The 12,069-nt window shown below is 36.4% G+C and overlaps 1 protein-coding gene across 2 annotated transcripts in view; it reads left to right on the top strand.

Moving 5' to 3' along the window:
- ATAD2B (ATPase family AAA domain containing 2B) overlaps positions 1–12,069 on the top strand; it is a 140,218-nt gene that overhangs the window by 30,216 nt on the left and 97,933 nt on the right. For both annotated transcript variants that reach the window (XM_045549127.1, XM_045549126.1), the window contains exons 5-8: positions 780–882; positions 2,586–2,694; positions 4,659–4,775; positions 8,327–8,402. In XM_045549127.1, coding sequence (XP_045405083.1) covers positions 780–882; positions 2,586–2,694; positions 4,659–4,775; positions 8,327–8,402 — 405 coding nt within the window. The remainder of the gene's footprint in view (positions 1–779; positions 883–2,585; positions 2,695–4,658; positions 4,776–8,326; positions 8,403–12,069) is intronic.

The raw sequence follows: 12,069 nt of genomic DNA, 5'->3' as shown, positions 1-12,069 counted from the left end.
ATTGAAGGTATTTTGATACCGGATATGTGGGAGTAAGTCTCTTAGCTAGTAAGTGAACCCAGCTGACTATCAGCTCAACATCTACGTCCATAAAATTTTATTCTTCTCAAATAATACATCATCCCACTTAATCGTTACAATGGCCTGGTCAGTATATTCCCTATTTGACAGGAGAGGAAATTATATCCTCTAGCAGTTACATTAAATTTGGTATGTTATTTGTTAAATATTTAGATCAGTATCTGGATACATAGTAAATGTTATCTAAATGTTTATTAAAAAGATAAAATAAAAATTGCTAAGATGTTAGAATATATTTTTTGAATGTCAAGTGTTCTCTAATTTCTAAAAATGTCTGGTCATTAACCTTATATTGGCTTTAAGCTTTATAAATCTTTTTATTTATACAGTATTAATTTTAACACCATCTTCAAATAACAATATTGAATTAGTTTTATTTTCAGTGTCATAGATCTGGTAATCAGTTATTTGTAGTGGCATTATGTATTTTGCCTTATAAACAAAAGCCTTATATTTCTAAAGTTTTATCTAAATAAATATATTGAGGTAGAAGATGTTCTGGTTTCATTTTTTTATTGGGTATTGTCTTCTGATAGATGCTGGTTATGAAAGATATTTAATTGAAATAAGATATAAAAGATATGTAACTGTACATATCAGATGATTTAATTATGCTTTTATGAAAAGCTCTTTTACATGTATGACACAGTGTATGGTCCCACCATCGTCTAAACCCTGCTTTTATTATATGATTGTAGTACTGCTGAAGCTGTATTACAGGAAATGGACAACATTAACATCCGGCGGAATCGTCGATCAGGAGAAGTAGAACGACTTCGAATGTGGACAGATACAGAATTTGTGAGTATATTAACTAATAACAGTCTTAGCAAATATGTTTTTATTTTGATTAAGGAATTTAAAGTGAGAATGAGCAACAGTTCGATTTTTTTGAATTAGCACAATTGTTCTTTCCTCTTCATTTCCAACTTTGGGATTTTATTTTATATATATTTTATTCGTATACACACACACACACATATCTACATGAATGAGAATCTAGCTCAGAGTAGAGTGTAGTGGTGTGATCATAGCTCACTGCAGTGTTGAACTCCTGGGCTTAAACAATCTTCATGCCTCAGCCTCCCAAGTAGCTAGGACTACAGGTATGTGCCACCATACCCTGCTAATTAAAAAAAATATTTTTTTGGCCAGGCGCAGTGGCTCACGCCTGTAATCCTAGCACTCTGGGAGGCCGAGGCGGGTGGATCGCTCGAGGTCAGGAGTTCGAGACCAGCCTGAGCGAGACCCCGTCTCTACTAAAAATAGAAATAAAAATTATCTGGACAACTAAAAATATATATAGAAAAAATTAGCCGGGCATAGTGGTGCATGCCTTTAGTCCCAGCTACTCGGGAGGCTGAGGCAGTAGGATCACTTAAGCCCAGGAGTTTGAGGTTGCTGTGAGCTAGGCTGACGCCACGGCACTCACTCTAGCCCGGGCAACAAAGTGAGACTCTGTCTCAAAAAAAAAATATATATATATTTTTGTATGTTGCTATGAGAACATAGAAAATGTCTCACTATGTTGCCCAGTCTGGTCTTTTTTTTTTTTTTTTTGAGACAGAGTCTCCCTCTCTTGCCCATGGCATCAAGCTCATAGCAACCTCAAACTCCTGGGCTTAAGCGATCCTTCTGCCTCAGCCTCCTGAGTAGCTGGGACTACAGGCATGTGCCACCACGCCTGGCTAATTTTTTTGTCTATATATTTTTAGCTGTCCAGATAATTTCTTTCTATTTTTAGTAGAGACGGGGTCTCGAACTCCTGACCTCGAGCGATCCTCCCACCTCGGCCTCCCAGAGTGCTAGGATTACAGGCATGAGCCACTGCGCCCGGCCCCAGGCTGGTCTTGAACCCCTGTTCTCAATCCTTCCTCCCTCCTCAGTCTCCTAAAGCACTGGGATTATAGGTGTGAGCCACCACGCCTGGCCTAGTTTGGGGTTTTATTGCTTGCTTTCTTCTTTTTTTTGTAATTATAAACACCTTGACCTTTATGATCTGGCTTTAACTTTATCTTTTCACACATCATTGCCCAAATATAAACAAATCATTCTTGTTCCCATACATTTCACTCCTGTTAATACTTCTGGTTAGCAGCTGGTACAATCTTACCTTTGTTTTAAGGTTCATTTCAAATGCTTTCTCCCTTCCTCTCTATAATAAGAGGAGGGTTTTCTCTGAATTGTAGAGTACTTTGTACCTCTCTTTGTGGCATTTAACTTCTTTTATAATTACCTGTAACTTGTCTATATCCCTCCTACTAGGCTGTAATTTGCTTGAGGGAGAAAGTATGTTGATGGCATTATATGTTTTTAATTTTTAAATATTTTATAAGTTTTATTTTTTTCCTTTTGTTCCTTACATTTATTGAATTCAGGAAGCTCCATTTTCATGAATCTGTGATCATAAATTTTATTGAGCAGGCATATGCCATTGTGTTAACATTATTTATAGTGGAGAGTGAATACCATGTTAGTATTTGACAGATTTCTCTCTTTAAAAGGAAAACATGGATATGTATTCAAGAGTGAAAAGACGAAGAAAGTCACTGAGAAGAAATAGTTACGGGATACAAAATCATCACGAAGTTTCTACTGAGGGTGAAGAAGAAGGTTTGTAGAGCACCTTATGAAATAAATACTACAAAGTTCAGGTGGGAGGGAAGAAAAATAATATATACAAGTAATATGTATAATAATCGTCAGGTGAGTGATTTTTGGATTTTGAGGACTATAATGTATATTTGAAATAATTTAGATTCCATCGGCATTCTGAGTTTTCATTTCCTTCACTTGGAAAATGCTTGTAACCATTATGCATTTTGTAATGTATTTCATGAATATCCATTGATAATCCTTAAACGATCTGGTGTGGCATTTGTCATGGGCTTCTTTGCTTGTTAGGTCAGGTCTCTCTTATACTTAGGTACCTTCTAACTGGAAGGTTATTTTGCTATCCATAGCTAAATCTCTGATTATTTGGATCTCAAACTTAGTTGTGGACTGAGGAATAAATGGTAAAGTTTAGAGAAAGGAGGATTGCTAGTACTAGTGGAGGAGATTGTACTGTTCTTTTTTGAGGCTTGAGTTCTGAAGAGCCCAGACTGAATTTGTAGGGCTTGAGCTGGGAACATGATGAAAGCACATTGGCCCTGTGGATTATAAACTGATGACTAGTACACCTAAAGGATTTAATTCTGTAGGCATTAATCTTCATTGAAATTTTCAGATGATTGGTGTATTATAAATGCAGATTAGTAGTACTTTACAAGGCAATCTTACTAGTTCCCACCACTTGTGTAGCTTAAATGAAGAATGCATTTATTTCTCAGATTCTGTAGTTAATATTTATTAGCCAGATTTGAAGAGCTGATATTTCTAATGAAGGTACTTTATTGAGCAACTATTATTATTGTTACAGCTAGAACCTCTATATTGCTTCCTTTGGAGAAAATCAGTATAGGTGAGACAGATTTATAATGTGATTTTTGCCTTTTCATTAACTGAACATCTTTGTAGAGTTTCCAAAATAGATATGCCACATATAGAATTTTTATTCATAATAAACTATGTTATTGTACATTTTTCAAAAATTAATGTTTGAAGGTTTAGAAAACTCATTTGAAGGTACAAGAATTTTATAGTATTATTTAGATAAATCATATCATATTTGTTGATTTTTCAAAAGTTAAAATAAGCTTTCATATGTTATGAGTAAAATGTAAACTCCTTTGCAGTCTTAAGTCTTCTACTTTCTCAAGCATCACTGGCAACTTTAAATTTTTCCTGTGCCTTAATATGATTGTGTTATATTGATAATTCTTGTGGTTAGAAAGTTATACTTATAAAAAGTATATTGCATTTGAGGATCATATGCCTACAAATTTTCATCAGACTTTTATTTTAACCATAAATAGATAATCACATCATAGCTGTAGCCAATCCATTAACAAAATCTTTTAGGATTTATGTACATTATAACTTCTTAAGTGTGTAGCTGGATGAATTATCATAAAATGATCACTTATGTCAAGAAATAAACTGTTACCAGCACCCCAGAAGCCTGTTTCATGATCTCTCCCAATTCCTACCTGCATTTTCCTACCAAAATGTAGCTAATCCATGCTTCACTGTAACAAATCATTATAATGTCAATAAAAATTGCTCTTGTAACATTAATAATTATACCTATAAGCATATTTTGTTGAATTACCAAGTGGTATTTGAATGCTACCCTTATTTAGTGGTTAATTGAGCATTGATTGAGGTCCACTGTAGTTTGGTAAACTTAAGTCTATCTTGATTATTGCTTTGTATCACCAAAGAGATTACAAATTCCTAAGTAAATCAAGAGACCAAATAGGATCACATTGATTTATTTAGCAGAGTATTGGTCATTGGTAGGAGAAGCATTTTATTTTACATCTATCTAGGTTGATTTTTAATAAAATGTTGACACTTAAATATTACTTGTGCAGAAAGAGTAATGAGTAAAATGTAAATATTCAGTTCTAGAGTAGACCCTCCTATGGGACTGAAAAATGCTTGCTTTTTTCTTTTTGTGTGTGGCAAACTAGAATCTCAAGAGGAGGATGGAGATATAGAAGTTGAAGAGGCAGAAGGAGAAGAAAATGATAGACCATATAATTTGAGACAAAGGAAAACAGTGGATCGATATCAAGCTCCTCCAATAGGTAGGTGACTCTAAATAAGTTTTTTCCTTTTTGTAGTTAGGTAGCTCTATTCCTTTTAAAACATTAAGATGCTAAGTTTAACAGAATGAAGTCTCTTGTAGGTTCCATATACTGTTATCTTTTCCTACGTGTATACTTATATGAATATACACACAAAAGAATGTTAAAGGACACAGTAGCAACATTGATTTACATAGAACATGTGCATTTTATTTATAGAAGCTTATATTTAAATAATACTGCTTATATTTTTATTAAGCACTTTTCATTTACAGCAGTTCTTTAGGGCAAGAGGTGGGGAACCTACAGCTCTCTATTTTAATAAAATCCTTTTATTTTTATTAATACATTTTTGTTCATCTTTTATATTTTTATTTTATTTTTAAAACAAATCTAGGATTTGTTCTATAAAATTTGGATTCAGTCAAAAGGCCACTAGAAGGCCACAGGTTCCCCACCTCTTCAAAAGTGGTACATGGCTGCAGTTTGGCCAGTAACTTAGGTTTTTTCGGGGGGGTCAGGGGAGAAGGAAAAAGTTAAAAGTTTGTCTTTTTTTTAGACAGAGTCTTCCTATGTTGCCCAGGCTGGAATGCAGTGGTTATTCACAAGTGTGATGATAGCTTGCTACAGCCTTGAACTCCTGGGCTCAAGCAATCCTCCTTTCTTAGCCTCCCTGGTAGCTGGGACTACAGGTGCCCACCCCACCACACCCAGCTCAAAATTTATCTTAAGGCTGCCAAATCTAATGACAAGTAATTAGTTACTCAGGCAGTGCTTTTGTTGACCTTCTTCCAGCTTTTGGAAAATTCCATCATTATTAATCCCCTCTAACTTTTTAAACTGAGGTATAACTCATATACCATGAAATTCACAATGTTAATATGTACTGTTCAGTGGTTTTTAGGGTACTTACAATGTTGTGCTATCATCACCACTATCTAATTCCAAAACATTTATAATCGTCCCCGATATACTCTGGGTCCTGGTTTCAGTACCTCTCATGTATGTATACTAAAATCCACACATGCTCAGGTCCCACATTTGGCCCTTTGGAATCCCGTGTATACAAAGAGTCAACCTTCCATATACGTGGATTTTGCCTCCTGTGAATACTGATCTGTGTTTGGTTGGAAAAAAGCCACGTATGAGTGGACCTACATGGTTCAAACCCATATTGTTCAAGGGTCAACTGTAATTACTTGCACTCTCTCCTCCTCCTAGCCCTTGGCACCACTAATCTACTTTTTGTCTCTCTTTTTTTTTTTTTTGGAGACAGAGTCTCACTCTGTTGCCCAGCGCAGAGTGCTGTGGCGTCAGCCTAGCTCACAGCAACCTCAAACTCCTGGGCTCAAGCAGTCCTCTTGCCTCAGTAGTTGGGACTACAGGCATGCACCACAATGCCGGGCTAATTTTTTCTATATATTTTTAGTTGTCCAGCTAATTTCTTTCTATTTTTTTAGTAGAGATGGGGTCTCGCTCTTGCTCAGGCTGGTCTCAAACTCCTGAGCTCAAACGATCCACCTGCCTTGGCCTCCCAGATTGCTAGGATTACAGGCGTGAGTGACCTTGCACGGCCTACTTTTTGTCTCTCTAGATTTGCGTATCTGTGACTTTTTGTCTGGCTTCTTTCACTTAGCATAATGTTTTCAAGGAAAAACCTAGGCCGTACTCAACATCTTACGTTCTAAAACGATGACTGATTCTCTGGAAGAGGTGTATCAGAGCTATCTGTCTAGAAGCTTGCCCAAGTATGTAGGCATTCTTCTACTGCAGTTAGGAGTCTGTTACAGATAGACCTGTGACAAATGAAGGAGGCATGTTATGGCAGAAAAAAGATTGAGAATGATTGTTCTAGATTTTTTTTCTTTTTCTTTTTTTTTTTTTTTTGAGACAGAGTCTCACTTTGTTGCCCGGGCTAGAGTGAGTGCCGTGGCGTCAGCCTAGCTCACAGCAACCTCAAACTCCTGGGCTTAAGCGATCCTACTGCCTCAGCCTCCCGAGTAGCTGGGACTACAGGCATGTGCCACCATGCCCGGCTAATTTTTTCTATATATATTTTTAGTTGTCCAGATAATTTGTTTCTATTTTTAGTAGAGACGGGATCTCGCTCTTGCTGGTCTCGAACTCCTGACCTTGAGCGATCCATCTGCCTTGGCCTCCCAGAGTGCTAGGATTACAAGCGTGAGCCACCGCGCCCGGCTTAGATTTTTTTTCTTAAGAAAGCTCTTTTGAGGTAAAATTGAAAGAGTCCATTGTACTTATTTATGTATTTCAAATATCTGAGAAGAGATTTTATTTCTCTCTGCACATATTTATAGTCTACAATTTGGCAAGTTTTGAAATATACCTTTGAAACTATCACCACAATCAAGAAGATGAACATGTTCATCAGCCCTCCCCCCCAGATTTCCCTGTGTCTGTTTGTAATCTACTCCTACCCCTTCTTGTTCCTCCTCCCTTCCAGTCTCCAGACGGCCACTAGTCTGATTTGCTTTCTGTCACCATAAATTAGTTTATATTTTCTTTATTTTTATATAAATGGAATCAGATAGCAAATATTCCTTTGTTTGGTCTGACTCTTTGGCTCAGCGTTGTTATTGTAAGACTCACCTATGTTGTTGCATGTAATAATAGTGTGTTCCTTTTTATTGCTGAGTAGCATTTCCTTATGGATATATCACAATTTTGTATCCATTCGTTGATGGACATTAGGATTGTTTCCAGTTTTTGGCTATTACAAATAAAATTGTTATGAACATTCACATGCAAGTCTTGTATGCACATACATTTTCATATTTCTAATAAATACCTCGGTGTGGAATGGCTCAGTGCTATGAGGAGGTATATGTTTAACTTTCTAAGAAGTTGCCAAACTCTTTTCTAAAGTGGTTGTAATCTTTTCAGTAAGAGTGTATGAGAGTTCCAGTTGCTACATATGCTTGCCAACAGTTGATATGGTCAGTCTATTAATTTTAATAGGTATTATAATTTTAGTTTGCATTTTCTTAATGGTGTCGAGCAACTTTTCGTGTGGTTATTTGCCAACAGTATATCTTTAGTAAAGTATCTGTTCAAATCTCTAGCCCATTTTTTTCAGTTGGGTTGTTTGTTTTCTTACTGAGTTTTGAGATTCCTTATATATTCTGGATTTCAGACCTTTAACAGATATATAATTTGCAAATATTTTCTCCCAATGTGTGGCTTGTTTTTTTATTCTATTAATAGTATCTTTTGAAGAGCAGGTTGTAAATTTGATGAACTACATTTATAAAAAATTTTTTTAAATGTATTGTGCTTTTGGTATTATATCTAACAAATCTTTATCTAACCCATAGTCACAAAGATTTAAGTTAATATCTGTTTAGGAGGTTTATTTGCAACTTCATAGTATTACTACAAAACTTTCATTTTTGTTGTGCTTCTAGACAGCATTTAGAACTTGAAGACGTGACTAGGTTCTACTCAGAGAATTAACAGAAGTAAATTCTCTCCTTTAATACATTAATTTATAAATTTATTATTATTTCTGTCATTCTTTTTTTTTCTTTTAGTACCAGCTCATCAAAAAAAGAGGGAAAACACATTATTTGATATTCATAGATCTCCAGCAAGAAGAAGCCATATTAGGTAAGTTTTGTTTGCTTTTGAAAGGAGGACATATTTGCATTTGTCAATGAGAGATTGATTGCATCTTTCTTTCTTTAATTAGTGACTAATAGTTACTATCCTACATGTGACTATTATCTTACTGGAATATTTATAGTTGTAACAGTTATGTTCCCTAAAGCTATATAGCTTTCTAGTCTCTTAGTCGAGTTGAATCTAAGTGACCCATATTGCTTTGATTTGAAGCATTGATTCAGTTAGTCTTGATATTTTTCTCCCCAATTATCCTTTCTTTTACTTAGAAATAAAAAGGAAGTTTTAAAACTTTATCTTATTTTATTTCCTTAAAAGGTAATTCTGAGAAACAATTTTCTCTACTCATACAACATTCTGACTCTAAATGTGTGGGATTTTCCCACACCTGGCAATTCTTCAATTCTTCTGGATGCCAGCTAGGTATCCAGTGATACAACTCAATTTAATTGTGACACTCTTTAACTGAAGTTGCATCAGATTCCACAAATTAAGGGCTCAGTCACATAAGGCTGCCCTCACTTCTGATGCCAATTATAAGTCTGGGCCTCCTGTACTTTGATGGACTGCTTATAAATTAGGGGTTCATACAATGCCCTCCTCAGGTGTGATATTTGCTAGAATGGGTCATAGAACTCTAGGAAACACTTTACTGATTTACTATACAGGGTACAACTCAGGAACAGCCAGATAGGAGAGCATAGGGCAAGATAATCAGGGAGAGACTGAGGGTATGCAGAGCTTCCATACCCTTTCTGGGCATTCCACTCTCCCAGCACCTCAGTGTGTTCACCAACCCAGAAGTTTAATACATTTCATTGTTCTGCATCTTTTATACAGTGTAGTCTCTAGCTCAGGTTCCCTCAGCCCCGCCTCCCCCCCCCACCTTGATGAGTGGAGCTGAAAGTTCCAACTCTCTAATCACTTGGTCTTTCTGGTGACTGGTCTAATCCTGAGGCTATCCTAAATCATCTCATTAGCATAAACTCTGGTGTGATCCAAAGGGGTTCCTTATGACTAACAGCAGACACTGTGGCTCAGGAAATTTCAAGGGTTTTAAGAGCTCTGTGCCAAGAATGGGGGACAAAACCCACATATATTTCTTATTATACCATTGCTCCAAACAAAAATTAAAAAATGAACATGAAAAACTGTGTTCTACCCTTAGTAGTCTCTCACTTTCACAGTAATGTTGTTCTTAGTTTGTGTAACTTCAAAGAATATGTGGGCATGTGTGCACACATAAATGCATGTGCAAATACGAATATGTATTGGTGCCCCTTCTTTTTACACAATATATACTGTATACACTGTTCTATACCTTTTTTCCACTTAATTCATTTCAACTATTTTTTCAGCATATAATGAAATTTTACATTTGTGTTATAGTTGCATAATACTACATTTATGGATATGCTATAATTTTTTAACTAAGACTTTATCTATTTGCAGAAGTTCTTCATGTAATAGATTAGTTCTTTGTTGTATAATTTGCCAGTCCCCTCCCTTCTCCCAGTTTGTAAGTTAGTTTTTACATTTGGTTGTCTTTATTTATTTATTTATTTATTTTTATTTTTATTTTTGAGACAGAGTCTCGCTTTGTTGCCCGGGCTAGAGTGAGTGCCGTGGCGTCAGCCTAGCTCACAGCAACCTCAAACTCCTGGGCTTAAGCGATCCTACTGCCTCAGCCTCCCGAGTAGCTGGGACTACAGGCATGTGCCACCATGCCAGGCTAATTTTTTCTATATATATTTTAGTTGGCCAGATCATTTCTTTCTATTTTTAGTAGAGATGAGCCTCTTGCTCAGGCTGGTCTCGAACTCCTGACCTCGAGCGATCCACCCGCCTCCACCTCCCAGAGTGCTTGGATTACAGGCGTGAGCCACCATGCCCGGCCTGGTTATGTTTTAAAGTTCTCTGACTCATGCACATTTATTGTTAATTTTTTTCTTAGGTAGCTTATTTTTTATGTTGCATTGTAAAAGATGCCCCCTCATAACCCATCCCCCATTCTTTTTTATTTTTTATTTCAGCATATTATGGGGGTACAAAAGTTTAGGTTATGTATATTGCCCTTGCCCTCCACCCCAAGTCAGAGCTTCAAGCGTGTCCATCCCCTAGACAGTGCCCATCCCCCATTCTTTTATTACATATTCTCTCTGGTTGTTAGTGAATGTGAGAGCAGTTGACTTCCATATGTTAATTTTGTACACCACTTCTTTTTTGGGAATGCCCCTGGAGTTGTGTCCCCATTAAGACTGATGCCTAAGGCTGAGCAGCAGCATGGCTTACACGTGTAATCCCAGCACCTTGGGAGGCTGAGGCAGGAGGATCACTTGAGCCCGGGAGTTTGAGGTTGCGGTGAACTATGATTGCATGCCACTGCACCCCAGCCTGGGCAACAAAGTGGGACCCTGTCTCTGAAAAAAAATAAAAAAAAGAAAAGACAGTGCTTTGGAAAGATATATATATTTGTATATTTTGTTTCTTTGTTTTTTGAGACAGAGTCGCTCTGTCACCCCGGCTAGTGGCATCATCATAGCTTACTGCAGCCTCAAACTCCTGGGCTCAAGTGATTCTCTTGCCTCAGCCTCCCAAATAGCTGGGACTACAGACGGGTGCCACCGTGCCCTGCTAATTTTTTTCTATTGTTAGTAGAAATGGGGTCCCGCTCTTGCTCAGGCTGATCTTGAACTCCTGACCTCAAGCAATCCTCCCTCCTCGGACTCCCAGAGTGCTAGGATTACAGGCCTGAGCTACTGTGCCTTGCTGGAAAGATACATTTTTATCATGTTAAGGATTTATGGTTCTTTTTATCATTGAATTTTCTAAAAAATTAAAAAAACCAACCAAACCAGGAATGGTGATTAGTATTTTCAAATGCGTTTTCAATATCTGTGGAGATATTTCATCTTAGCTCTATTAGTAGGATTAATTATATTAATTGGCTTCCTAATGTTGAGTCTTTTACATGGAAGTAGCTTTTTATTTCCTGATGTTGTAATTAAATTATGTTATTGCATTATTATGAAAGAATGTTGTTTATATTGTTCTACTTATTGAGGTTTTCTGTGTGGTTGGATATGTAGTCTGTATTTGTGAATGTTCTATAGGCATTTGATAAGAGTGCAATATTGCCTATATGTCCTAACACAGGTTGAAACTCATTTTCTCTCTCATTTTATTATTGTGGAAATTTTCAAGCATCTAGAAGAGTTGAAAGAATTTTACAGTGAATACTGGCGTATCTCCCACCTAGATTCTATAGTTTCAGTTAATTGGACTTGCTTTATCACATACCTGTCTCTATCCATCTGTCAGTCCGTCTTATTTTTTAGATACATTTCTAGGTTAAGTTGTAGACATCACTTCTCCCCTAGTTAACAAAAGTCCAGTATTTGTTTTAGTTTTTTTGCTTTTGAGATTAAATTTACATGCAAAGAAAGGTACAAATCTTAAGTGTACATTGAAGTAACTTTTTGTTTTAGAGTAGTTTTAGGTTTATAGAAAAGTTATGAAGCTAGTACAGAGTGTTCCCATATAACCCACATCTAGTTTCTCCATTATTAAAACACTAGTATGGTATATTTGTTCCAGTTAATAAGCCAATATTGATACATTATTATAAACCAAAGTCCATATTTTATTCAGGTTT

The sequence above is a fragment of the Lemur catta genome, chromosome 4 (assembly GCF_020740605.2).
Source record: "Lemur catta isolate mLemCat1 chromosome 4, mLemCat1.pri, whole genome shotgun sequence".
Taxonomy (NCBI): Eukaryota; Metazoa; Chordata; class Mammalia; order Primates; family Lemuridae; genus Lemur; species Lemur catta.
Note: the sequence above shows the minus strand (reverse complement) of the source record. Positions and strands in the feature narration are given on the sequence as shown.